Source organism: Mesoplodon bidens (genome assembly GCF_964165515.1).
Source record: "Mesoplodon bidens genome assembly, chromosome: 13".
Lineage (NCBI taxonomy): Eukaryota > Metazoa > Chordata > Mammalia > Artiodactyla > Ziphiidae > Mesoplodon > Mesoplodon bidens.
Window position 1 is genome coordinate 15,134,367 of NC_138169.1, and position 27,890 is coordinate 15,162,256.

Sequence of the window (27,890 nt, forward strand, 5' to 3'; positions counted from 1 at the left end):
AATAGAGCAGAATGTGATTTTTGAAAGTTTTACACATTAGTTGGCGTTAGGTGCAGGGGCAGTGAGAGGGTCAGGACTGGGGTCAGTGGACTCCAAGCTTCTAAATGTTGGCCCAGCTTCCCCACTGCATGACCCTCGGTGATTCCCTGGACTGTTCAGTGTCCCGGGTCCTTCCTGGACACTGGGAGCCAGGACCCAGCCCAGCGGCCCTTATGGGGAACCCTAAGGGACTGTCCAAGCTACTTAAAGTAGGCCATGATCCAGTGCCTCCAGATATTTTGGGGACCCCCGAGATGATATTAGGGCAAATTTGGGGAGCCTAGTGTCTGACCAGGACCCCCACCTGCATGGTGTTTAGAACCTGGGCTCTGGCGCCTGGATCCAAATATCAGCTCCAGGGCTTCCCAGCTCTGTGACCCTGGGTGTGCATCTCTAACCCCTTAGAGCCTCAGTTTTGTCATCTGAAAAATGGGTCAGTCTACCAGGTAGTAACACCTACCTGGTAGAATCACTGCAAGGGCTGGATGAGTTCACGCAGGCAGAGGGCTTGGGCCAGGGCCCAGCCACGGAAGTGCATCCAGGGGTCAGCTCTGCTCTTACTCTTGCTCTCTCCATGCCTGCAGTTGCCTGGTCCCCTCTGTCTTTCAAGACACACCTACACCAGGTTGCGGGATTCGCCCAGAAACTCTGATAATACATGTCGACGTTCTCTTCCAGGTGTTTTCCAAAGTGGGTGTGGTGAAGAGCTGCTCCATTTCCAAGAAGAAGAACAAAGCAGGTATTTCGCAGGAGATCTCAGTCAGAAAGGAACAGTTCTGAAAGAAACAGTGTCGCTCTGGGTAGGGGGTAAGGGTACCTCTCTCTTGCTTATTCTGAGGGTCTTCTTTCATTCTGAAGCATTGGCAGCCCCACGCTCTCTCGTTTGGCTCGTCTAAAATGGTCCTCCTTTCTGGGTCCCTGGAGACTCCTGGTTTCTGGTGGGAGCAGCCATGCATGTCAGATCCTTCTGAACCTAGACCCTTTGCCACCCTGGACTGTCGGGTGGTTTCAGAGCAGTGCGAGTAGAGGGCTGGCAGGGTTGACACTGTTCCGTGGCAGAAGCCTCTCCCTGCCCCCAGCATCTCTGTGCTCTGGAAATCTCCCAGGGAAGAGCAAGAACAGACCCGTCTTGGGCTTTCCCTCTTCCCTTCCAAGAGAAATGACCCTGATGTAGAACATCCGGAACATTCCACTGAGTCATCAGCCACGCACCTCACGGGCCCCTGGGTGCCTGGGCCATGCAGACCCCACCCTCATCTCTCCTGTCAGCCTCAGGCGTTGCCACGAGTCCCTTGGCGTCTCTCTGTTTCTTCTCCAGCCCTGGCTTCCTGCACGTGGTAGGCCATTGTTGCTTGCTTTCTCACAGCTGTGCGGTCCCCATCCCTTCAATTTGGCGGGACTTGTAGGGATGCCACGTGGGCTGTCCCATGGCTGTGTCCTGAGAGACTAATGAGCTAGTGGTTACAGCACAGAGCAACAAGGGGTCTGGTAGAGGGGGCCCTGGCTGGACAGGAGCCCAGGCCAGAGGTCTCCACATCAGACCGCAACTTGCAGTCAGCTGGTGGGAGCCGGGTGTGGGTGACGGAGGCGGGAGAGGGCGTAGTAGCAGGTCGGGAATGTTTGAAGAGGCAGAAGAGGCACCTAGAAAGGTAGGCTGATTCCAGATCACAGAATGGCTTTCTGCCAGGCAGAGGAGTCTGGGCTTTTTGCCAGAGGAGCCTTGGAGGGTCTGAAGCAGACGGGTGGCATAGAATTTGGGGAGTTCCTTGTATTCGTTTGCTAGGGGTGCCATAATAAAGCACCACAAACTAGGTGGCTTCCACCACAGAAGTTTATTACCCCACAGTTCTGGGAGCCAGAAGTCCAGGATCAAGGTGTGGGCAGGGTTGGTTCGTTCTGAGTGCTTGTGAGGGAAGGATCTGTTGCAGCCTCTCTCCTTGGCCTGTAAGTGATTGTCTTCATGTTCACATGGCATTCTCCCGTGTGCACCTGTCCTGTGTTCAGAGTTCACCACCACCCCTTTTCTTTTTTGTAAGGATACCGATCATATTGGATTAGCGCTTAACCTCATGACCTCATTTTTGCCTTGATTACCTCTGTAAAGGATCTATCTCCAAATACAGTCACATTCTGAGATGTGAGGGTTAGGACTTTAACGCACGCTGGGGGTCTGGGCACAGTTCAAACCATAACATCCCTGTTCACCAGGAACCGCAGATGTAGTTTGGGCTACAAGGAAAGGCAGCTAAGCACCTAGTGAACGACATGAAGGCCCAGTTTGGGGGGCCTGGGGACGGAGTTCAGAAAAAGAGGTGACCCCTGAAGTCTGGCGGGTGAGACAGGCTGGCAGAGGGGTCGCCAGTTCCATCCAGGGCTGTCCCTGCAGGTTGTAGTGTCACCGTGCCCCTCTCCACAATCAGACACTCCGTGGAGCCTGCCTCTCGGCCCTCGGGAGCGCTCTTCAGGGTGCTTTAGAACAGTTATCTGATTTTTCAGTGTCATGGGCAGCTCTTGAAGCTACACTGTCTTTTTTAAGAGCCTGTATTTGAGAGCCCTGCTCTCTGGGGCTCATCCATCACAGCCTGGGGGGAATCTAGACGGTGTCTGTTATCAGCGAGGGTCTCAGCAGGAACCAGAAAGCATGCTCAGCGGGGGTTGTCACGGAGATGTTTGTAGTGAAGGGGCCAAGTGCCCAGGTGTGGGCTGGGCTGAGGGGACCCACAGGGGGATGTCGAGGCAGTGGATCATGTGGGAGAACGCCCCTCCCCTGCGGAGCCCAGAGGCCGCGGGGAGGGAGTGGTGTGACCAGAGCCACAGAAGAAGGGCCCCAGCAGAGCCAAGGGTGTGGGTTGGACACTGGCGCTGCCAGAACCACGCCAAAGCGGGTAGGCGATGGGGTGTGTGGAAAGAACGGGGCCCCCAACTCTCCCTCCTCCACCCGCCTGCGTCAGATCGGACCTTTCCATTGGGTAAACCGAACAGGAAACCAGAAGGCTGGGGAGCCCAAGTCGTGCTGTCTATGGACATCAGCGTTCCAGGGCAGGAGAAGGGCAGAATGGATCTGCACAGCGTCATTGAATCGGCAATGAACTTGACTCTCTGTAGTTGCCTTTAACACCATCTTAATGAGCTTTTTAAATATCCTACGGGCACAGACCCTCCAGCCTTGGCCCTCAGAACAGTTTTCACGTATCCACTGGAAAACAAATACTGAAAGTCACCACGGGGTGGCGCTACCCACTAGCCATCCGTTCTGTCTGAATCTCCTTCCTGTCGCCCGCAGAACCATGTCTTGGGCTGTTTGTGGAATTTCTTCCTGCTTTGGGCCCTCGTTTTTTTTGTTTTTTTTTTTTTGCGGTACGCGGGCCTCTCACTGTTGTGGCCTCTCCCGTTGTGGAGCGCAGGCTCCGGACGCGCAGGCTCAGCGGCCATGGCTCACGGGCCCAGCCGCTCTGTGGCATGTGGGATCCTCCCGGACCAGGGCACAAACCCGTGTCCCCTGCCTCGGCAGGCGGACTCTCAACCACTGCGCCGCCAGGGAAGCCCTGGGCCCTCGTTTTATAACACGTAGCTGTGAGTAGAAATGCAAACAAGCAGGGGCACAGCCTCACAAACGATACAGACGAAGATGAGGACTGCTGGGTCAACAGTGGTGAACTCTGAGCCTCATTTGGGCCCATCAGCCTTGAGCCGACCCTCTTTGAGTTCAACTGTGAAAAAAATAGTAAAATTAGTAAATCAGCATGAGCCGCGGGGGCGGAGGCATGCATCACATTTGTGTCAAAGAGCAAGGTGTAATTAGAGACCTTATTCTTGTGTGCCCCCAGTTATACATATTTACAGTCAGGAAGCAGAGTTCTCTATAAATTTTGGAGATACCCCTGGCTATCTGAACTCTTGCTACTCACGACCCAGCAATAGGGAACCAGAGGAGTTCTAACGAGGTGGTCACAGCCTCCCTGTCCCAACCTTATGTCTGAAGCCCAGGAACCAGGTGTAACTGGGTGGTCAGAAATACTTTGTAAAGAGCAAGCCCTTGGCGTGCTTGACTTTGATGCATGTGTTCCTATTATGCATTATGTATGAAAGCAGGGGACTGCCCGGGTAGAGGTTTTGCCGCCTGTCGTGGCCATGGTCATCCCTCCCTCCCAAAGGCGGAATTCTATTATGAAGTTAATTATCACGTCGATCATCTGTTAATTAATAGTCAACTGGGCCTCAGGTGGCGGCTATATAACCTCGCTGGCTGATTCTTCAAGACGACTGGTAATAAATGGCCAGCCGGGAGCTGGGATCTTTTTGGGAACAAAGAGGGGCATGAAGAAATGAGAATGTCGAGGGGCTGTCCAGGGGCCCCTTGGAGCCTTTGAACTTGGTCTGGTGCACCTTCTTTGTTTTCCTCCCTGCCTGACGCCCCAGCACGATTCCCACCTCTCTCTCTTTCAGGAGCGCTGCTGTCCATGGGGTTTGGATTCGTGGAATACAGGAAACCGGAGCAGGCCCAGAAAGCTCTCAAACAGCTCCAGGTAAGTGGGGATTCTCAGCCGAGGTCCACAGGGGCACGAGGCCGGTGGGGCGGTATCCCGTCAATCTTCTGAAATTGAGTGGGAATGCAGATCAGCCCACATCTTCCCAGGCCCATTGCTTTCTCCAGTTCCCTAGGGGACCGTGGCCCACGGCCTTGAACCTTCCTCAGCCCCCCACAGTCACTACAAGGCATTCCTTCAGTCTGCAACTCTTGATCAAGAGCCTGGTTTGGGCCAGACCTCAGGGAGGTGGGTGAAGCAGAGCTCTGAAGAAACACGCCAAGACCAGGTCATGAGAAGTGCTCGGAGGCAGATAAAGCAGACACTGTGGTGAGGGGAAGGCTCCTTTAGATCGCGTGGTCAGGAGAGGCCCTCTGTGAGGACATGACAGTTGAGCTGACACCTGAGTGACAAGAGGAGTCAACTACACAGAGGTCTCGGAACAACACGTGCAAAGGGTCTGGGGCAGGGGCTCGGGGGCAGCAGTGAGCTTACTGTGTCTGAGGAGCAGAAGGAGGCCCGTGTGGCAGGGACGGGGGACAGGGCGGGAGGTACGTGGAGCTGGATCTTGCGGACCTTTTATGGACCGTGGAATTCAACACAGAGGCAGTGTGATCCCATCAGAGGGCTTGGAGCACTTCGGGGAAGGATCTGATTTCTGCTGCAGAGCAATCTCTCCAGCTGCTGTGTGGAGGGTGCATCATAGGAGGGCAGGTTGGAGACCGTGGAGTCCTCCAGGCACAGGTCAGGGTGGACGCAGTGAAAGTGGGGAGAAGGGGGCTGAACGCAGAGGTGTTTGGGACACAGACTTATGTCCTACTGAGAAAGGAGCGATGCTCTCCTGCTAGGTTGAAGTGCAGGAACAGATCAGGGCCCTGGATGGCAGGAAGGGAGCTGAGGTTACAGGGAGCAGAACAGAGCCCCAAAGTGGGCCAGGCCTCAGCTTAAGACAGTGTCCTCAGCACCTTCCCTGACACCCCACGTCCCCAGGCCCTTCGGTGGCAGGAAGGGGACAAGGAACAATGCTTTCTCACGAGCCTCTTTCTTTCTGGAGGCCCGCTTGCTCCAGGGGGTCCAGGATCCCTTTTAAACCCTATTCAGGATGTCACGTGTCTGTACAGGCCATCCAGGCAGCGGCAACATAAGATGGAGTTGACCAGGGCCAAGTTTACAAGCGAGCGCGTAGCAAGCTGCGTGCCCTCCCAGCTCCCATTCTCTCTGAGACGTGTGCTCGGGCCTGCACAGCTGGGCTGGATACCGGGTGAAAAGGGCACCCATACCGGCCCACCTCCCTGTGAAGCCTGGCTTTATAGGGACCCTCCAGGTGATGGAGTCTGTCGCAGTAGAGCTTCCTAGTCAAGCGAAAGGCCTTGAGGATTATAGGAAATGTAACTGGGCACTTAGCCGATATGATCGTTTTTGTAGAATTTTGATGACCCTCCCCTTGGCCCAAAGCAACTCCAGGGAGGGCTGAATTGGGTTTGGGTGCGGTGATGGGGAGGCATGGCCTCTGGGGCCTCTGCTCTCACTTGGAAAGTCTCTCTGCTCTCCACCTCACATGCCCATGGGGCCAGGCTAGCTGTAAACTAGCGACGGGGCCAGCAACACCCAGAACAGAACCTGGGCACCTGCGCCCCTTCTAACGGGGCAGCCACTTCTTGGCCTCAGCCAGTTACTGCCTGACGGGCAGGTGGGCCCCAGCCATACCAGATCTTCTCTGGTTTTTTGTTTTGTTTGTTGTTTTCTCAAGAGACACTAGAAATCCAACTTTGTCATTAGATGCTGTGTACTCATTTAACTGGATTTCAGCTCTGCACGCCCAGTGGTCTGTCTTTCTCTTCCGTGTAATTCAGGAGCCTGTCAGATTCTACCTTGCACACATTAGAGTTAATGTTCTGTGCCTCGCTGTGTGCTACATACGGGCATATTGCCGCAAAGAACTGTTGATACGAAGCTACGTGTGCTGTATTTTATGGGAGACTTTAAAGGATTTTCAAGGGTAATTTTGCTAATACACCAGTTTTGCCTTAAGGGACCCATGTTAAGAGCCTAGCTTTAGATGCATCTCTGCTGTGATTTAGAATTTTTTTTTTAACAGCATACAATCCAAACCAAACTCTCTCTCTGCAAGCCAGACCAAAGGGGCTTACTTTGCCTGAAAATGCTTATAAACAATGGAAAATTCTGTGCCCCTTGAATGGCTTAAAGGTCAAGGCCCACTCGTGGCTCCAGAGGACTTGGAAGGCTGGGTCTCCGTAAGCACCAGCTGCTGCCCGGGCTCAGCGGGAACCACTTCCAGGAAAAGCCCTCCTCTGTCCTTGACTCCAGCGGGCTTGTCTCCTGGGAACAGTCAGTGCCCCCTCGAAGTTCTCTCTCCCCTCACTCAGCCGAAGCCCTCTCCGGTGAAGGACAGGGCTACGGGTGAGTGCTTCTAAGAGGACAGAGGGACAGGCTGTGTTGTCTCATCTCTCAGGGTCACGTCATGGACGGCCACAAGCTGGAAGTCAGGATCTCAGAACGAGCCACCAAGTGAGTCTCCCCTGCCCCCTCTTCCTTGGGTTGAGTCCGTCCCTTTTGTGTTGGTGCCGCTGCCCTGGAGGGTGTCTCATGGTCTTTGAACATCCTCCCCGACCCAACCCCCCCTCACCCTGGGACCCCTTCCTAATTAAGCAGGTGTCCCGCATGCCAGCTCCGATACCCATTTCCCTGGTAAACTGGGACCACGCCAGTCCCCGGAGTAAACGTGTTAGTACACATCTATTATAACAAAAGGAACACAGGTGGGAGAAGCTAGCAAAACCCACTTATCTTGGCCCTATAAATAAACCCAGGGAGACTTGCAAGTTGCTGGAGCCTTGGACGAACCAGAAGCAGTGAGCAAACCTAGACGTCTCGCATTATGGGGCTTGCTTTCTTGGAGCTGGACAACGGTGCCCAGAGACAGCCGCCACTTAATTTGAAAGAGGTTCAGTAGATGTTAGAGATGGAGACAGACCACTGGACCCAATGACCAGTTTCCTAAAGTAGTGGAGGTCACTTGGGGGTTTTAGTTTTGCCCCTACCTCTTCACCCTTGCAAGTCCTAATTGAACTAATACGCTGGAGGTGCTTTGAACAGTGCCCGGCATGTAACGTGTACCTGGGGTCAGCCTTTATCATTGTTGTCATTGTCAATCCCATCTGTCCGCCTCAGGTGATGAAATGACTGCCTCTAACAATCCTTGGGCTGGTTTAAGATGTTTATTTGATGGTTTTCAGCAAGTCGGTCATTTGTTGTGGTCGTTGAGCAGATTAGCGGCCAGTGAGCTGACCTGAAGCTGCCGCTATCTCTTCCTTCTCTCTCTGTTTTTTAATGCTACCTGTGAAGCCAGCCTCGGCCACCTCTGGTGGTGTCCACCCATCCCAGTCCATTCCATGCTGAGCATCCTTAGCCAGAAGAAGGCTTGGTGTGGGAGCCCCCAGAAGCTAACGGGCGTTCTTGAGCCATGAATTAAGAGTGGGGAGGGGCGTCCAAGCTTTGTGCCCTGCAGCTTTGGGTTCTAATCCAGAGGCTGTGTGACCTTGGGCAGCTGATTTTGCCCGTAAAGTAAAATGTGAAAACCGGAGGTTGTGCATGAAGCATCTAGCACATGGCCAGCACGTGATCACTCAGCCAGTGGTGCCGGTCTGTCTTCTCAGTCCCCTGACTCCAGGGAGTCAGGCTGAAGTCACCTTGCAGGCTCTCAATTCCTAGGCAGTGTTCATTTAGTCTTTCTTTTATTCAACAAAAAATTACAGAAAGCCTACTGGGCACCAGACACTTTTCCCAGGAGCTGGGGAGGGAGATTCCTCGTGGGGTTTACATTCTAGGGCAGTGCTATTTGATAGAAGTTTCTGCGATGATGAAAGCATCCTATAATGTTCTACATCTGCACTGCCCAGCGTGGTAGCCCCTTGCCACACATGGCATTTGAGCTCTTGAAACGTGGCAGCTACCACTGTGTTAATTATCTATCGCTACCTAACCAAGTATCCCAAAACTTAACAGCTTTAAACAGCAAGCATTTATAATCTCACAGTTCCTGAGGGTCAGGAATTCAGGAGCAGCTTAGCTGGGAAGTTCCGTCGTGGCATCTCTTACGAGGTTGCGGTCAAGACGTTGGCCAGGGCTGCAGTCTCGTCTGAAGGCTCAACTGGGGTTGATGGCTTCACCTGCAAAATGGCACATTCACATGGCTGTTGGCAGGAGGCCACAGTTCCTCACCACGTTGGCCTCTCCCTAGGCTTGCACAAGTGTCCTTGCAGCCGGGCAGCTGGTTTCCCCCAGAGCGAGTGATCCAAGAGAGAAGAGGGAGGAAGCGGCAGTGTCTTTTATGACCTAGTCTCAGAGCAGGAGAGGAGTACACAAGGGGCATGAATACCAAGAGGCAGAAACCGTTGGGAACCATCTTGGAGGCTGGCTAGCCCAGCAACCGAGGAGTTGAATTTTTAATTTTGTGTCATTTTAATATCGATTTAACTGTTAGCCACGTGCAGCTGGTGGCTGCCGTGTCGGACAGCACGGCCCTAGAGGACAGACCGTAAAGAGAAACATGACTGAATATGTAATATGCTCTTGGATAGTGATGAGTGCCAGGAACATGGAGCCAGGGGTGGGGGTGGGAGTGGGCTGCTATTTTAGTGGAGACAGTTAGAGCAGACTTAAAGGAAGTGAGTCATAACCGTCCTCATAATCACAGCTACCGTTTATGGAACGCTTACCCTGTGCTAGGCACAGTGCAGAGTGTTTTGACGTGTCTTTCATGAAATCCTCAAACAATCCGATGAGGTTGGCACTGTTATTAGGCCTGTTTTACAGTTGAGAGGCCCAGAGAGGCCAAGTAATAACTTGTCCAGGGTCACACAGATCCTAAGTGGCCGACGGGGCATTCACACCCAGATTGTCAACTCATGGCTGTGCTCGTGACCCTCCCCTGCTTCCATGGAGTGGAGGGTTTCCCTGGAAGAGCAGGGGGACAGGTTAGGGATGGCCTTGAACCTCAGGTAGAGAGAGTTTCGTCTCACAGCCCTGACCCCCCTCCGTGGTTAGAAACTGCTCCAGGCCCCTGGATGCTGCGCTTCGGGTTCGTGAGGAAATGTCTCCAACAAGGCCTTGGGACAGCTGGCGTCTTTCTGGGCACCTGCAAAGAAAGAGACAGAGGAGACTGGGTTTAGGGAGAGACTGCCCCCACCCCCCATCAGAGTTCTTAAGTCCCTGCTAGTCCCTGAGTGTCTCAGATGAAAGGCAGCAGACACCCCAGGTCAGGATGTGCCGACGGGACATCCACAGCTGCTGGAGAGAGAAGATAATTAGGCTGTGTGCCACCCAGGGGGGCCCGCCTCCTTCCCCTTTCCTCTCAGCTGCGTCCACGCAGAGCCCTCGAGTCCCTCACCTGAACAGAGGACAAGAGCATCGGTGCTGGTGGGGGGAGGGGGGCCGGTGGAGTCAGCAGAGGGCAGCAGCTGCCGAGGCCCCGAATAACCTGAAGCCTTTCCGCTGACCCTCCAGGCCAGCCCTGACCTCCGCCCGGAAGAAACAGGTGCCCAGAAAGCAGACAACCTCCAAGATCCTGGTGCGGAACATCCCCTTCCAGGCTGACAGCCGCGAGATCCGCGAGCTCTTCAGGTGAGAGGCGCTGGTCCGGTCCGCGGGGCCGTCGTGTCGGGGGGAGCTGCTGAGCCTTCGGGTCCTCGATGGTCTGCCAGAGGCCAGCGCGGTGGCCTCTCAGAGGTCATCTTCTGGCTGCCTTTGATGTATCTCCCTTAGTCTCAGACATCGCCCTCCAGACCGCTGGGCAGAAACATGTCCAAACAGGGCAGTCAGTCTTCTTCATCCCCACCAGTGGCCTGCAGGCGGGGCAGGGACCCAGGCGGCTGACGCCCAGCTCTGCCCATGGTCTGCCTGAAATCCTGCCTCCCGAGGCATCCTTTGCTTTAAGCCGGTGGCCCACTACCTTCTCTGCACCTTTGAATCACCTGGTGACTTTTATAAATACACCTTTGCTCAGGCTCCGCCCCCAGAAAGTTGCATTCAGTTGATCAGGGGTGGAGCCCAGATGTTGGTATTTGGACCAGAGCGCCCCAGGGGATTCTGATATCCAGCCAGGGCTGGGCCGCCCTGGTCTGCACTGCTGTCTATGGAAAGCCCGCTTTGAAATGAGGGGGGACCACCTGCCTAAATAATGCAGTCCACCAGCAGACGCTACAGTACAGGAGTCAAAACTCAGAGATCTCTTGGGGGCCAGGCAGCAAACAGCCTGGCAGAGCAGACTGGGTGGGAACTGACGGACTGGAGGGCCAGCGGTGATGCTGGGCAGGGACGCAGATGTCATAGGACCAGTTCTTCCCGTGTTTTGGAAGAGAAACTGGCAATCTGGATTCTTGAGTGGGCAACTAATTCACTTTCTAAAAACACTCTGTGTGGGACAACGTCTACCTGAGGGCCGGATGTAACCCAGGGCCACGGGTTTGCAACCCCTGTGCCAGTACATTACACTGTTCGGTTTTTCAGATAAGTTAGGTACCACCCAGCACCAAGCCTTGGATGAAACGTCTTTAGAGAGAGGGCATAAGGGGGAAACGTTTATAAAGCCAGGGCACTCTCCAGGCGTGTGCTGTGTGGCGCAGAGAACAGACCCTTCTAGCTGTCAGAACCTAAGGCAGATGACATTGGCCCCAACCAAGCAGATCATGGAAGCTCGGCTGCAATCTCAGAGTATTCTGGGGACCTACAGCTCTGTGGCCTGCACAAGGGTGAACATTTAGAATTCTGTGTACTAGACCTTGTTTGTTTAACCTGCATTTGTCCAGTTCTGGCGTGAAGATCAGGAGAGCTAGATCCCGATTAGGATTAGCAATTAGCATTTGCCAGGTCAGCTGTGGTTGCAAAATGTAAGTCCTAGATTTTGGAGACTGGGAAGTGTGTATTATCTTTGCGTGAAATCTACCCTCTTTGCTCCTGCTCCGTGGTGTGAAGAATGGGGAACCACTTGAAGGGTCTGCTGTAAAAATCCCTGTCGTCCTCCCCCCCATTCTAAATCATACACTGGCACCCAATTCATTAACAGACATGAGCCTAGTGCTGATGCAAAGACGGGGACCCTGTCGATTTCTTAGTAGCAGGGTCTTAGCTATGATCCCAGGGTCCCCTGCGTGGTAGTATCAGCCTGGTAAGGTGGGGTCACCATCTTCAGGAGGCTGTTTTCCATCTCCCAGCATCTGGGGAGACGAGTCAAGAGGAGTGGGTCGCCGTCACGAGAAGGTATGTATCCCGAGCCTCGCACGGCCGCTGGTTTCAACCATGCTCCTGCTTTTTAAAGAGTCCAATTTAAGAACTGCCAGATCAAAACGGGATTGCCCTGAGCAGCACATGTTGAGCAGGAAACAGCATCCTGCCAAAATGACAGTTTCACTTGGTTCCGCAGCCTGTTGAGGATGACACTTATCCAGGGAAACAAAAGACCGCAAGGCGAAGGGAAAAGCGCTTTGTCTGATCTCACGTTTTATGTTTATTTTGAGAAGACAGGGAATTAGTGTCCCCCGAACATCATTACCTGTGGTGTCTCTTCTTCCTGCCATTGTTCTGGTGGTAGTTTTCATCAACCCCTGGAAATCCAGAGCCTGCTCAGAGCCTGGCTTTGTTGGGTGTTCTGGCGGGGGGTTTGAGGCCGTTGCGAGCGCGGGCAGCAGGGGTCGCTGTGAACCTTCTCTGGGAGACGAGCTCCGCCAGGAAAGCACAGACCCAGTTTCAGACAAAGCCAGTGGCCAGCAAAGGTCAGAGCCAGGGGAAGATGTCAGGGTTTAGGGGAACCAGTCCGGTCCATTTTGCCAGGCAGTTTTCATGGAGTTATCCTACCAGGCATGATCAAAATCACCAGCTCACTGTGTGTTGGGCTCTGCTACACGCCTTCCTATGCTGTATCTTTTATTAAGCAGCAGAGGAGGGTTGCTGTTATCCCTTAGTGGAACCACCATCCCGCACATGTGTCGTTTGTACCAGGCACTGTGCTAGGCGCCCGGCACGTAGCCATTTCAGGAGAGACAGGCTCCTCTCTCAAGGAATTCACTGTTTGTGAAGGACCAGGAAGGAAAGCGACAGTGACAGCCGCACAGTGACACACCCGGGGTGTGAGGGCATGAGTGCAGCGCCGTGGGAGGGCATGGTCTGGTTCTTGAGACAGCCCGCTGGGGGACAGCAGCTCACCCGCCCTCCCCAGCCACTGGGGGCCCTGCCCATGCACTGGGGACAGTGGTTTCTCAGCCGAGGCAGTGTTTGCCTGGGCCTTTCCTGGAGGCCACCAGCCTTCCACCCGGGCCTCACTGCACCACACCCCAACCCCTTAAACCCAGCCCGATGGGTGCCAAGAGGCCCTGCAGATCCATGCCTCTGCGGGATCGTCCTCTGGGACAATTGGAGGCTCGCCCTTTAGAAAAGTCAGAGAGTAGACACAGCAGTTCTCTCGCGGCCGCCCCCTTTCTGGGCCTCAGTTTCCCCTGGCATAAATCAGTAGTCATAATACTGGTGATGACATGTGCTACGAATTTTGATAATGATGCTAGTGTCTATCATTATCATGAAGTAGATTTTTCGAGCGCGACCTCTGTGCCAGGCGCTGTGGGCTGAAGCGCCTTGCCTGATTACAGCCCCGCGGAGTGGTTGTCGTCGGCTCCAATTCCCAGTGAAGAAACCAGCTCCAGAGCCCAAATTCCTACCCACTGGGTTGTCAGATGGCTCGGGCTGGCACCCAGCTCCCTCACCATGTGGCTGCCTCAAGGGCTGTTAAAAGGATTAAGTGAGATTATGCATGTGGGGCACTTAATACAGCACCTGGTATGGAGTGGGTAGTTAACTAGCATTAGCTGTGGTTATTAAACAGCACAAAGCCAGCGGCTCCAGGCTTTGAACCCAGGGCAGGTCTGACTCTAGACAGAGCCCGTGTCACAGTAGTGCTGAATCCTTGGAAGTTCTCTGCAGCATATCCTTTTTTTTTTTCCTCTTTTCCCTAATTATCTCCCTCTCTCCCAGCTCCCCGGGCCCTCCACTGTAGTCCTGTCCCCCTCCAGCTAGGTTCTGGGGCAGAGAGGGTCAGTAAGGAATGTGAGACACAGGGCAAGGCCGAGCTGCTCCTCCTCAAGCCCTGAAAGGACATGTGGAGGACAAACCGGGGTTCCCCAGACTGCGCAAGGGCACACATGGATGCAGGGAGCCAACGCCTCAGCCCACAACCAGAGCAAGGATGGGAATGGTCCTCGGCTCACCCAGCAGGTGCCCACAGTCTTAAGTCAGTATCAATTCCAGAAGAAGAAAGATGTAAAGTGGGCATCCCGCTGCTCTCTGGGTTGACTGTGGGTTAGGTGTGCACACGTGCATGCCTGTGCTAAGTTGTTTTGCTCAGTTGTTTTTTGTTTCACATCTGTTTTGTTTTGTTTTTTGTGGTACGCGGACCTCTCACTGTTGTGGCCTCTCCCGTTGCGGAGCACAGGCTCTAGACGCACAGGCTCAGCGGCCATGGCTCACGGGCCCAGCCGCTCCGCGGCATGTGGGATCTTCCCGGACCAGGGCACGAACCTGTGTCCCCTGCATCGGCAGGCAGACTCTCAGCCACTGTGCCACCAGGGAAGCCCTATGTTTCACATCTTTATTGGAGTATAATTGCTGTACAATGTTGTGTTAGTTTCTGGTGTACAACAAAGTGAATCAGCTATATGTATACACATATCCCCATATTCCCTTCCTCTTAAGCCTCCCTCCCACCCTCCCTAAGCTGTTTTCTTTATTCTTTTCCCGCCTCCATCCGAAAGGCTGGGTTTGAAAGACCCCAGGGCAGAAATGTGGTTCAGAGAACAGCCCCTCGGATGCTTCCATGGAGCCTCAGTCCGTTCGCTCAGTGGAAGCCTCTGCATTCAGGGCCTCCCGTCCTGAAGCACAAGCGCGTGTGTGCGGAGCCAAAGCGTTTGACGGAAGGGTCTCATTCCCACCCACATGTCAAGCGATGGCCCTGAGATAGCAAAGACCCCTTGGGAACCAGGTGGCTAGTGCCCGCAAGCACTTAGGAGGCCTCGGACACTGAGCTGGCCACATCCCGGGCACTCATGGTGTCAGTGTATCTTCAGAACAGCCCAGCCTGGTGGAACTATTGTTGTGTCCATTTTCTAGATGAGGAAACTGAGGCACAGAGAGGTCAAGGGGCTGTTGCTAGAAGGACCCTCAGCTTGCCCATTTCTTTTGTACTCCAGGGGCAGCCTTGATTTGAGGCACCTGGTTTCTGGAAGGCAGTGATCTTCCAAGAAAGAGGTTCTCCAGACAGGGCCAGCCTCATGAACATCTGACCCGTGTAGCCCCTCAAGGCCTCACACTTGCCTTCATGCTCTCCTGTCGCCATCTTGAAATTCTTAATTTTCCAACAAGGGGCCCTCAATTCTCACTTTACACTGGGCCTAGCAAACTATGTAGCCAATCCTGCCCGCAAACCCATGGGAAGATCAGGAGATTCGGAGCCAGAGTGTAGTTTGGCAGTCGGCCAGCCTCTGTTTCCTCATCTGCAGGAGGGGATTGACAGACACACCCACTTATCCTCCCTCCCCAGGCAGTGAAAGGCTCCCCTGAGAAGCAGGTGCTGCTGTGGATTCACTGCCTCTCTCCTCACTGCCTCTCTCCTTATAGCAAAGGTTGCAAATTAGCAGTGTAGATGCGGCCCCCGGTGTGGCTTACTTGGGCCCACACAGTGTTGGGGACAGGGTGGTGGGGACGAGTTGGTGTCCTATATTGGCAACGCATGGGGTTTCACATCCAACCCTGGTTTCTGACCTGGGAACAAACATGGAAAGGTCTGACTCCATCAGGCCCGGGTTCCTCTGTGGCTGTTCCGCTGTTGCTCTTTGTAGCGGCTGCTCACACCTGCTCTTCAACTTCCCACCCGGCCCTCTTCACTCTTTCTTACCCACCAGCCTGGTAGACACAGAGTTTATGATTCCTGGCTGAGTGTCACAGCTGATGTGGGGACTAGACAGCCCCTCTCTGGCCCCTCCCCCTCCTCCAACTTCACTTACAAGTGCCCCGAGTAATGTATCGCGTTCAGCCATCCTGCCCCTTAAAGGCTGGCCTCGATTTGAAAAATGGCCACAGCACAGAGGCATCCTTCTTAGGTGATGATGATGGCATAGCTTAAGTCTACAGTGCAGTCAGATAAGGACATGCAGCTTGGGTCCAGCCCGCCTGGGTTCATGTCCCACCTCCACCACTTTCTAGCCGTGTGACCTTGGGCAAGTCACTTACCCTCTCTGTGTCTCTGTTTCCTCATCTGGAAAATGGGCGTAGACCTCCAGATGACATATAACCTCAGCAGGCAGTTATAAGGATTGGTTTGGGGAACAGTTCCTGGCACAGAGCAAGCAGAGTTAGCTGGAATTCTTGCTGTTGAAAATGAGGCCTTCAGCTCACCCTTCTGCTGGCTCACTCCCCACCCCCCAGCCAGGGTAGCTTGGCCTGTCCTCCTCTCCCGCGGCCCCCATCCCCGTCCCACCCGGCCTGCCTCACAGCTCCCCTTGGAGTGCTGTCCATGTGGCTGCCTTCATCTCCCTCACCCCCCGCCCCCAGACACGCTGTCTGGTTTGCTGCAGTGGCCACAGGCCCCTGGTATGTAGATGGTTCTCAGTTAATGTTTGCTCGTCACATAGATTGAACTGTGCAAAGTCTTGCCCTATGGAATCTGGTAAACATAGGGCGTGTGAGACACAGAGAGGTTAAGGAGTTTGCCCAGGGTCACACAGCTCTGAAGCGGCACAGCCAGCTCCTTCTCACTCTGGGGCCCCCTCACCCCCACCCCTGGGGTACTGTCCCCGGAGGTCAGGGATGTCAGGTGGGAGCCGCTGGCGGAAACGCCGCCATCTCTGGCGGGCTAGGCCTTCGGCTGCAGGCTACAGATGGAGAGCTTTTCATCTGAGCCTTTTTGTCCCCCCTTCCTCAGAGGTGTGAACCACCTGCCAGGGGTGTGAATGGGTGAGCTCACAACAGGTGTCTGGAGGCCTTAATTACTGGGTTTGCATCTCCTGTCCCCGGTGCACCTGTTGTGCCCACTTTGTGGGCAGCGTCTGTCCGTCCCAGGCCTCCTTTCCTTCTCATTTCCTCTTGCAGTGACCGTGACCGTGGAGGAAGGGCTGAAGAGAGCTTGCCTGCTGAGTTCCTCTCACGCGCTCCCCCCTTGTCCCCCGCCCAGTGGCAGGGTCACTGCCCGTTTAACTCCTGGTTGTCAGCAGCACTTTTCCAAAAGCTGCAAGCCCTGTAACCTGCTCTCTGAGGGCGGCCCGGGACGCATGGGGCCACTCCCCGTTCATTAGGGAGAAGCTCTGCAAAAAAACAGGCTCGGGCAGTTCACAAGAGCCAGCCTGGACCATTCCAGAAGGGGGGGGTTGGGGTTGGGGGTGGCGGAGAAAACCCTCAGCCAGGTTCTGAAAGGGGGCTGGCGTAGGGAGGGCGCAGCTGTCCCCAGGTGCCTCCCCACCCCCGCTCATCTCCCGCCAAGTGTATCCCCGCAGAGCGACCCTAAAAAGAAGGCACTGCATCCACTGATCAGACCCAGCCATGCTCATTCATTGTCCTATTGTCCCTGGCTGCTTTTAGGCTGCAGCAGCAGAGTTGGGTAGTTATGACAAAGACCAGAGGATCCACAAGGTTATAAAATACTATCTGGCCCTTTATGGGGGAAAGTTTGCTGACCCCTGGACTAAATTAAACCCAGGGCCTGCAGGGAGATGGGGCATGCCCTAAGGGGTTTTGGTTCTGTCTTCTAGTTTTAATTACACACATAAGGTATTTTTTTCTTCCCCCTTTTATGAAACATACAAACATTACAGGTAAAGCTATAGCCCCACTGACCCTGCTGAAGATAAGGTCTCAGCTCAGAGAATTGCTGTGTTCATTTCTGCAAACCACGTCCCCACTCTGATTCGTTTTTCTCATTAGAGGTATCCCTGCTCCTCTGACTTTGCTGGGTTTTTTTTTTTTTTTTTTTTTTTTGGTTTGTTTTGTTGTAGGACTGTTTTCTACAAGCAGTTTTAGGTTTACAGCAAAATTGAGAGGAAGGTATAGAGATTTCCCACATGCCTCCTTGCCCCCGTGTGTACGTAGCCTCCCTATCAATCAGCATCCCCACCAGAGTGGGACATTTGGACTCAGTGAATGTGTAGTTTGCAGCATTTTGTCTTTTTTGAATAACACATGCTCCTGGGAACGTTCTTGTGTATGTCTGTTGGTGGCCATGTGCATGCTTTTCTATAGGGTGTACCTGTAGGAGTGGAATTGCCGGGTCATGGGGTGTGCGTATTTCAGCTTCAGTAAATATTGCCAAGCAGGTTTCCAAAGTAGCTGTATCAGTTTGCCCTTCCTCCATGAGTGTTCTGGTCGCCCCTTGTCCTTGCCAGCACTTGGTAGTATATGTCTTTCTCTTTCTAGGCATGTCTGGTGAGTATACAATGGCATCATCACGTAATATTAATTTGTGCTTCCCTGACGGCTAAGGAAATCAAATGCTTTTTCATACATTTATCATGATTTGGCTATACTCTTTTGTAGAATGCCTATTCAAGTCTTCTTGCCCATTTTTTAAAATTGGATTGTCTTTTTTTCTTATTAATTTTCTTAATTACTTTTTATATAATTTTATATATTCTGGGTTCAAGTCCTTTGGTGGATATATGATTGCATCCCCTCCCTCTCCCATTCTGTGGGTAGCTTAGTGGTGTCCTTGGATGAACTGAGTCTCTTAATTTTAAATATTGTCAAGTTGTCATTTTTTCGCTTTCTGGTTAGAACCTTTTGTGTCCTATTTAAGAAATCTTTGCCTCCTCCAAGCTCATGAAGACAGTCTCCTATGTTTTCCTCTAAAATCTTTGGCCTTTCGCAGGTAGGTATGTAATCCATCTGGAATTGATTTCTGTGTACGGCGTGAGGTAGAGATCAAGGGACATTTTTTTTTCCCACATGGAGATTCAGTTGGTCCAACATCATTTATTGCAAAGACCATTCTTTCCCCTCTGCTCTGCAGTATTGATTTTGTCATAAATCAGGTGACTGTGTATGTGAGGGTCTGTTTCTGGACTCTCTAATCTGTTCCACGGGTCTGTTTGTCTACCCTTGTGCTAATACGCGCTGTCTTAATTACTGTGGCTTTGTAATAGCTTGCTCTGTGGTGTCTCTGTTCTTCAAGACTGCCTCGGCTGTTCTCGGCCCCGTGCTCTTCAGGTCTTTGGGTTTTATTCCTCAGCAGCTGGAGGTTCTGAGCAGAGGGAGTGGTGGGATCTGACTTCTATCTGTGAAATATCTCTTGAGGAGACCCGAAGGGAGGTTTTTGCAGTCCCCTGGGCCAGAGGTGATCGTGGCTTGGACCAGGTGTCAGCTGTGGAAGTGGGGCGTCAGATCGGTGCCGGGGGGTGCATTTTCAGAATCCTGCTGATGGCTTTAGTGAGGACTGTGATGCAAACAGGAGTCAAGAATCACCCCTATATTTAGGTCCTAAGCAACGAGCTGGATGATCTGGGGTCAGGGCAGTCCGAGGGAGGCGTCAGCTCCACTCTGCACGCCCACCCTTTCCTCACCCTCGATGCATCACACATAACAGGGGCCACAGCAGGGGCCACAGCGTGGTGCCAGAGTTGCGCTTCTCAGTTGATCTGTCCACGTGTGTGCATGTGTTTGGGGGCTCGGCAACACCTCCGGTTCAGGGCCGCCCGTTAGCTGCGTGGACGTCAGCTATAGCAGCGGCATCGCTCTGTCAGTATCCCTCATGGGCGTGTTCTCTGCCGTGAGAGGGAGGACTGTTGACAATACTCCGGATGTTTGCACAGCCCTTACCAGCGGGCCCTGCCGGGGCCTGAAGTGCCTTTGTGCTCATGATTTCATTTGTTTCTTCCCCCACAAGCCTGGGGAACAGCCGCTGATGAGGCAGATGGCTGCACAGCCATAAAACCCCGAGCAAGTGGCAGAGTCGGATTCATGCTCCCAGTCACTCCCTTTCTCTGCTGCTGTTCCCGTGGCAGATTCAAGGGATAGAGACGTGCCTTTTCTCACGTATCCATGTAGCTCATATCTATTAAGTGCTTGGAATATGCCTGTGATTTTCCATGTCTATGATGCTTATCAAGACCAATCTATAAATACGTAACATGTGCTCACTGTGCGCTAAGTACTGTGCCCGTTTCAAAGTGCCCGCTTCTGCCTCTGGGATCACTACATTCTAAGAAAAGGAGGGGCCCACCTGGGAAGATGATTATAGTTACAAGGCAGAAACAAAACAATGCGGCGGAATCAATTCTTCCATTAAGGGACCGTCCCAAAGACAGAATGCAGGAGTCGTTGCCTAACCTCTTTTTATTTGGGAAAAAGATCTGGGGTTCTGAATGGACTTCAGGGTTCCCACGAGCCAGCTGTAGGATGCAGCTCAAATGACTTACATGGTCCAAATCCCAGAGGTCCCATCCCCACCCTGTGGTGTGACCACATCTTGGATCCAGCTTTTAATGTAGGGGTCCCTTGGTTTAGAGGGGAGAGGTGTGAACTAACCAGGCTGTAGCAGATTAGAGGAGCCTGCGGGGCGGAGACGCACAGCAGATGTTACTGGGAATCAGATTTCTGCTCAGAGGAAAAACATGCAGATACACACTCCTATCAGAATAACTAAAGAAAAAAAACAAGAGTAACACAGAATGCCGGCGAGGATGCAGAGAAACTGGATCCCTCGCGCATTGCTGGTGGGAATGTAAAATGGTACAGCTCCCCTGCAGACGAGTGTGGGCAGTTTCGGACAGACAAGACAGGCACTTAGCACGTGACCCAGCAGTTGCCCTCTTGGGCATCTATTCCAGAGAAATGGAAACTTGTGTTCATACAGAAACCGATACATGGGAATTCCCTGGCAGTCCAGTGGTGAGGATTCCACGCTTTCACTGCCCAAGGGCCCGAGTTCAATCCCTGGTTGGGGAACTAAAATCCCAAAAGCCGTGCAGCGTGGCCAAAAAAAAACCCTATACAGATGTCCAACCACTGATGAGTGGGTAAACCAAATGTGGTCTATCCATACACCGAAATGTTATTCTGCCATACATAGGAGTGAAGTACTGATAGCTGCTGCACCATGGATGAACCCCGAAAACGTTAAGTGAAAGAAGCCAGATACAAAAGACCACATATTATATGATTTTATTTATATGCAACATCCAGAATAGACAAATATAGAGAGAAAGAAAGTAAATTAATGGTTGTTTAGGGATGGGGAAGGGGTTGGGGGTGACAGCTAAAGGATATGAAGGCTGATGACATTTTCTAAAATGGCTATGGTGGTGATTGTACAACTCTGTGAATACACTAAAAGCTGTGGAATTGTACACTTTGGGCGAACTGTATGGTACATGAATTGCATCTCAGTAAAGCTGTCGGAAGGAAGGAAGCGGCACAGAAATGTTCGTAGCAGCTTTATTCATAATGTCCTTCCGTGGGCATGTAGTTAAACTGTGATGCATCCATACAATGGAATATGACTCAGCAATAAAGAGGAACAAACCACTGATACATGCAGCAACGTGGATAAATCTCTAGAGAATTATGCTGAGAGGACAAAGCTAATCCCCAGAGGTTGCATACCACATGATTCCGTTTATATAGCATTCTTCAAATGACAGAATTACAGAGATGGAGGGCAGATTAGTGGCTGCCTGGGATTAGGTAGGCAAGAAGGGAGGGAGGTGTGGCCATAAAAGGGTAGCACGAGGGATCCTGTGATGAAACCATTCTGTGTCTTGACTGTCCTGGTCACACGAGCGTACATGTGATAAAATTGCATAAACTAAATACGCGCACAGATGAATACATGCAAAACTGGTGACATCTGAGGAAGGTCAGTGATAGTATTACTGTCCGTTTTCTGGCTGTGATCTGTACTATGGTTTTACACGAGACGTTACCATTAGGGGAAACTGGGTGAAGGGTATATAGGCTCTCTCTGATTATTTCTTACAACTGCATGTGAGTCTGTAATTATCTTAAAATAAAAAGTTTTTTGAGGGCTTCCCTGGTGGCGCAGTGGTTAAGAGCCCGCCTGCCAATGCAGGGGACACGGGTTTGAGCCCTGATCCAGGAAGATCCCACGTGCCGTGGAGCAACTAAGCCCAGGTGCCACAACTACTGAGCTTGCGCTCTAGAGCCTGCGAGCCACAACTACTGAGCCTGCATGGCACACCAACCGAAGCCCGTGCGCCTAGAGCCCGTGCTCCGCAGTGAGAAGCCACCACAATGAGAAGCCCGCGCACTGCAGTGAAGAGTAGCCCCCGCTCGCCGCAACTAGAGAAAGGCTGCGCACAGCACCAAAGACCCAATGAAGCCAAAGATAAATAAAATAAATTAATTTTAAAAAAAGTTTTTTGAAAACGAATATCCCAATCCATAACGGATTAAAAAAGGCCACTTCTTGAATTAGTGAATTGCCCGTTACAAGGCGTAAGCAAATGAAGGCTAAGGTGACTGTTTGTTAAGGATGCTATGAAAGGGATTTCTGATGGAATGGGAGGCCAGGCTCACTCCCTTTGAGACACTTCCACCCTTAAGTATGTCAGCAGTAGAGTCCGTTCTGCCAGAGAAAGGAAAATCCTCTGGGCTGTGGTGTCTGCGGAAGGTGGTCTGATTCTGTGGTTAGAAGGAAATGAATGCTCAGCAGCCTCACAGTTAATAGCCGGGGTGGAAGGGAAATGGGAGAAGAGAAATTATCCCAACTTGTATAAAGATTATATCCTTATGACTTAAATCTAGGCTAATTGAACCCCAGGAAATGAAAAGGCTGGTCTAGTAAGTATATTTCACCTCCTAGGATCTATTTTCATTTCGTAGGTTTAGGCACGAACCTGGCTATAGAAAACTATTAAGCTTCAGTTGTTTGCCGTGTGAGGCTGAAGTGTTTCTGCACCCTTTTCAGAGAGCCAAGGGAACCCAGGTAACCCCCCATCTTGTCCATCTAGGCGCCTCCAGGTTCTCTGTCCTGCAGGCTGGGCACAGAGCGCTGTCTCTCAGAGCAGGCCTCCGCCCGTTTAAGATCCTGGGAACGTAGCCCCGAGGAATCTGGTAGAGATGTGTTCTGGGTGATTCTTTCTTCATTTCGGAAGCCTGCTTTGCAGAAAACCCCACACCAAACTCTTTGCTTCCCTCTTTGAATGGTCCTGCTCCCTGCCTACCAGTATGTCCACCCAGGGCTGGCCAGAGGATGTAAACGTGACTGCAGCACAAACCAGGACAAAGCAGCACTTGCCCAGGTGAGGTACTCAGGTTACCTGAGTTCTCCTTTTCCATGCTGTCTTGTCCCCCGGTCACCAGAAGTCGGCTGTCAGCTTGGAAAGGAGCCAGTGTGATTTTCCAAGTGAGACCACCTGGCCAGGGAGTCAGGAGGCCTGAATTCTGGCCCAGCTCTGCCTGGCACCCGCTACATAACCTTGGGCACTTGGTGACTTCTCAGAGCCTCTTGTTTGTTGAGTGAATCAGTGATGGGGTTGGGCGAGGCCAGCCAGAGCAGATAGCTTCCCCCTCGCAAGCCGGTGCAAACCCATTGGTCATGGCTGCTGGAGTTCTGTCTTGGAGAATTGTGAGGCCGCCTGGGCTCCGCAGGAAATGGCACTGTAATTGATTAGTGATGTCTGCCAGGGACACGGGCGCAGCGTCTGTGGTAGGCAAGCAGCTGCAGGTATTCGCCGAAGATTCTGGTATTTATCGCATGTCGCTAGAGCTTTTACGTTTTCTGTCTGCCAGACTGACTGGTAGAGCAGTCCCAAACCACAGCCACTGTGGAAGTGGACTTAGCTTTCCTCTTTAAAAAAAATAAAAATAAACTGAAAGTCGAGAGGCTATTTCTTCTCGTTGTTTTCTTCCTTCCTTTGCAATCCCATAGATACGGTCTTCCATCACAGCTGACATTTCCTTTCGCCCCAGGCCTAGAGTGATTGCAGAGTAGTTGACAAAGCCCAGACGGTGGAAAGGGGCACCCTGGGGAGAACGCGCGGTTCCCAGGGGAGGGGGGAGGGGGGGAGGGGGAGCAGGAAGGGTGCTTTGTGCCTGATTCCCACCACAGCCGCCTGCTCTCACATCCTCTCTCTGCACTCGGTGCCTTTTCAGTCACAAGGTCTCTGCTGCGCCTTGTCTGGGCTTGTTGGGAGGGCGGCAGTCAGCTCGTTGCAGCCACCCGTAATTGTGCTGTGTGTCACCAGCACCCTGGTGTTGAAAGGCAGCGGGCAGGGAGCCCCAGGAAATCTTGGGAGGCTTCTGAGTAAGAACAGGTTCTGAATCCTCTCCTGTCTCAGAGCTTTCCATGGAAAAGGGGTCTTGCCACACTGCTTTTTAGTTAAGAAATAACCCATGGGTTTAGCAAATATTTACGAAGCATCTCTAATGAGGCAGGGGCTTTGCCAGGTGCTGGGTTACAGAAACAAACGTGAACTCCCAGAAGGGAAGGGACTGTCTTGGTTTAAGGAGAAGTGGATACAAGGTTCACTCCATTAAAACCCTCACAGCAGAGGCCAGGTCATACACGTCGTTGGTCTGGTGACAGCTTCTCCAAGACTCAGTGTTCGTCTTTGTAGAATGGCAGGATTAACAAACTGTATCCAGTTTGCCATAAGGACAAGGTCAATGATATTGGTAAAGTGCTTGGCCCTTTTCCAGTCCAGAGGATGTTGCATCTGGTACCCAGAACTCCTAGAATACACTAGGAGGGCACCGCTTACTCCCAGCCCTGCTGCTAACTAGCCGAATGCTCTTAGGAAGCTTACCTTATCTTTCTGGTCCTCCCCAAGGACACTCTGAAGTGATGGAGCTTAACAACAGGAAGGTCTCTGGAAGGGTCTTATTTTCAAGGAGCATTTCATAAAATCATGGGCCATGACCGTATTTCTCAAACTTGAGAAATGTATAAAGAGCCCTCCATTTAAAGAAAAAGAAAAATCTCGTGGTCCTTCCCCTCACAGTGATGATGTAAATATTTTTATTATTATGTTACTTAACTATGTACAAATGTAAAACCCAGAATAAACCTACAACTTATGCCTATGGTTCTCTTAGGACCATAAAACCAAAGCACATTTTCAAATTAAATACAAACAAAATTTTAAATCAATAAAATTCACATTAACAACATTATTTTAGTGTGATGGATGATGTTGTTTTATGGAAACCAAATTCAGAATGTGGGTTTTAATATTAGAAAGTTGTAGCCTCGGGTCCAGATCTATAATCGGTTTCGCTACTTTTACGTCAGTCATACTAATGCAGAGGATGCTTATTTGCATAAGTCAGTATGTGCAGGACGGGGACACCGGTTTGAAGGCTTTATTTGCCAGTTCAGCATAATCAGACCTCTCACTTGTCTAAATCTCAGCCAGTCATCAGACACCCCTTTTCAGGCAGTGTCGCTGAGTGGTTCTGTAAAGCCATCTTGATCACTTAAAAATAAAAATTAGCATTATAGTGTCATTGAAAAGATCAGTGAATGGATAACCAATTTCTTTTAGACTTGAGGACAGAAAAGTGTTTCATTGTTCATTCTGGCTAATCGATCTCTTGTTGCAGGTCAGTACATGCAAAGATAAGTTCCGCACGATACAGCATCTGCTCTTACCCTGAGTGCGTCTACTCCAGTTACAGGTCTCTTGAGGTCAGCATGCTTGTACCAAGACTCTTCACAGCCCTGTTACAATGCACATATATATGCACATATATTAAAAATTACATTATCTAAATACAAACAGAAAATCTTAAGATTATCTTACAAAAGTAGCTAATCCTCTCCACATCCCTGCCCCTACCCTCGTACACGTACCCAAATCGATCTGAGAGTCAGCAGACCTTAAGATGAGAAACTCCGTTCTATTAAGTAGGCTCTTACCATAGTACAAGTTTTGAGTCTGGGGTACTTGTGGGGTCCACTTAGACCTGTAGATCTTTTTCCCTGCCAAGCCTACTTATGGTTGAAATGCCACTGGTTTTTATGCAGTTCATGCTTGCAGGGGTCAATCATTTGGCTACTTGGTCACCCAAAGTTAAATGAAGCTTTTGGAGCTCTTTAGCTTGCCCTCCCCATCTGAATTTGCTGGGGAAAGGCTGGGGGCCGAGGTGATCATAGAAGGCAAAGCAAAAGGCTGCTCAGTGTGGGGGCTTTGTGCTAAATCCAACATCACCCGTTAGCTTCATGATTCAGAGCACCAGCACTGTAGTCTGTGACACCCTCCAGAATTGTGCAGTATTCAACCTGTACAGCTGAATGTGGTGGCCCTGGGAGTCCATCAGATCGGTGTTTCAATGTTGGCTCCTCCATCACCCGCTATCAGACTTGGACAAGTCACTTAAATACCCCGCGTCTCAGTATCTGCATCTGTAAAATGGGGACCATAGTACATACCTGTCAGGGTTATTGGGAGAATTCAATGAGGGGATGAAAGTGAAGCAGTTAGCCCAGTGACGTGGTTCCCAAACTGTGCACCGAGGCACCTTGGGGTGCCTCAGTGAACACACAGGTGCACTGCGGGCTATTTTAGATTTTCAAGAAAAACACAGCAACATCATCAGCCATGGTGCCAAACCACTACTATTTAGTTGTTTAGACCTATTAATGGTTTAGACTATCAAGCTGTTATAACCAAACTGTTAGGTGTTGCTTTTGGCCGAGAAATGCCATGAGAAAATTACTGAGGCATCAGGGCATGGTGCATGAACCAAGAAAGTTTGGGAACCTGTGGCCTAGTGTTTGGTACACATCACAGCTCGATAAAGAGTAGAGATTGTTTTATAATAATATAACCAGAAAGGCTATGCCGGCCACAAGTTTCCGTTTCAGCTCTTGAGACGTTGCACTTGTGGGATTGGTACCCAAGATGACTAGGCTGCACCTCCTGCCTCCCCTCGTTTCACTTCTGTTCGCTGGTAAAATGCATTTCACAACATTGATTGCCCAGCTCAGATTTTGGAACAACCCCAGGCTGCCCGCAGTCATCTCAAAGGGGTGTCGTGAAGCATCCAAAACATAAAAGTCTTAGAAGGAAATTAATTCACTTGAGTATCCATGCCTCACAGAGTTCCTGGCAAGGGCCAGCACCCGCAGTCTGGACCCCGGCATGGGGGAGGGGGGAGGCCTTGACCGCCGTAAGCCTTTGAGGTGTACACGGCCCCCAGCTGAGAAATCCCTCTGAGCTCTCGCAAGGTCATATGTGACGGGCTGCGGCCCGGGAGGATTTTCCCGGCTTTCCCTGCACTGGCGAACAAAGCACATTGCAGGGAAGGTATGTGAGCCCAGGGCCCAGGGTTTTATGTGTGTGGTTTGGTGTGGTTTGTTTTAATTCCCTTCCTCCTTCTAGCTGCCTCTGGCCGTCTGGCGGGATTGGGGGGTACGCCTTAGCCTGCAGATATTAGGTTAAACTGTATGAGCATGCCAGTATGTGGTCAACTTTGACCTGCAAAACACTTTTACTTAGTTCAGCCCAGTGGTAATTGTTCACCCTTAATTGAATCCCTTCCATGCAACCATCAGTTCCTCGTGTGTGCACTCTCTCTTTTTATTAATCTTTTTCTTTAAAAAAAAATAAAATTTAGTTGCACAACTAAAACAGGAATATGTTTTTCTTGTTGAAAGAAAGATTGAAGGCCAAAACCCTTGTTCATCAACTGCCACCCCTGGTCGGTGCCACCCTCCCCCCCAGAGAAACTTACATTATCCTTTTGGCAACCCTCCTAGATCCTTCCTTGTGCATTCCATATATATGCGAACCTGAAGACAGCATACACAATTGCGTTGGGTCCATTTAGACCAAAATGGTGCCACGTTTCATGCATCGTTAAGCGTTTTTCCCTCCTCTGGAATGTATCTTGGTGATCTTTCCAATTTAGTCCCTGTAGCTCTACCTGGTTCTTAATGTCCTGCATTATCTCTTTGCTCTGAGGGAATCATGCAGCCCATTTTACAGATGAGGAAAGTGGAGTTCAGAGTGGGGAAGGTCACAGAGCTGGGAGGTGGCAAAGCCACTTCTGAGTCCCAGCCCAGGCTGAATTTTCTCCCCGCAGCAGCCTTCCCCTGTTCCCAAGCCTCCGGCAGCCTGCCCCGTCATCCTTTACAGACTGATGTATTATAACTCCCTCCAAGCCAAGCCAAGTTGAGGGATGGGGCTTCCTGGCAGACCCACCGTTCAGGTTAATGGAGAGTTACCATCAATACCATGGATGGCCAATCCAATTTCCAAGGAATTAGAATAGAGCAGAATCTACTTAAGGTTGGAACTCGGTGGAGGGTAATTG

At 51.6% G+C, this 27,890-nt stretch overlaps 1 protein-coding gene across 3 annotated transcripts in view; it reads left to right on the forward strand.

Moving 5' to 3' along the window:
• Positions 1 to 27,890, forward strand: part of RBM19 (RNA binding motif protein 19) — a 140,413-nt gene that overhangs the window by 33,565 nt on the left and 78,958 nt on the right. For all 3 annotated transcript variants that reach the window (XM_081252675.1, XM_081252673.1, XM_081252674.1), the window contains exons 18-21: positions 718 to 778; positions 4,486 to 4,565; positions 7,039 to 7,094; positions 10,092 to 10,208. In XM_081252675.1, the coding sequence (XP_081108801.1) occupies positions 718 to 778; positions 4,486 to 4,565; positions 7,039 to 7,094; positions 10,092 to 10,208 (314 nt within the window). The remainder of the gene's footprint in view (positions 1 to 717; positions 779 to 4,485; positions 4,566 to 7,038; positions 7,095 to 10,091; positions 10,209 to 27,890) is intronic.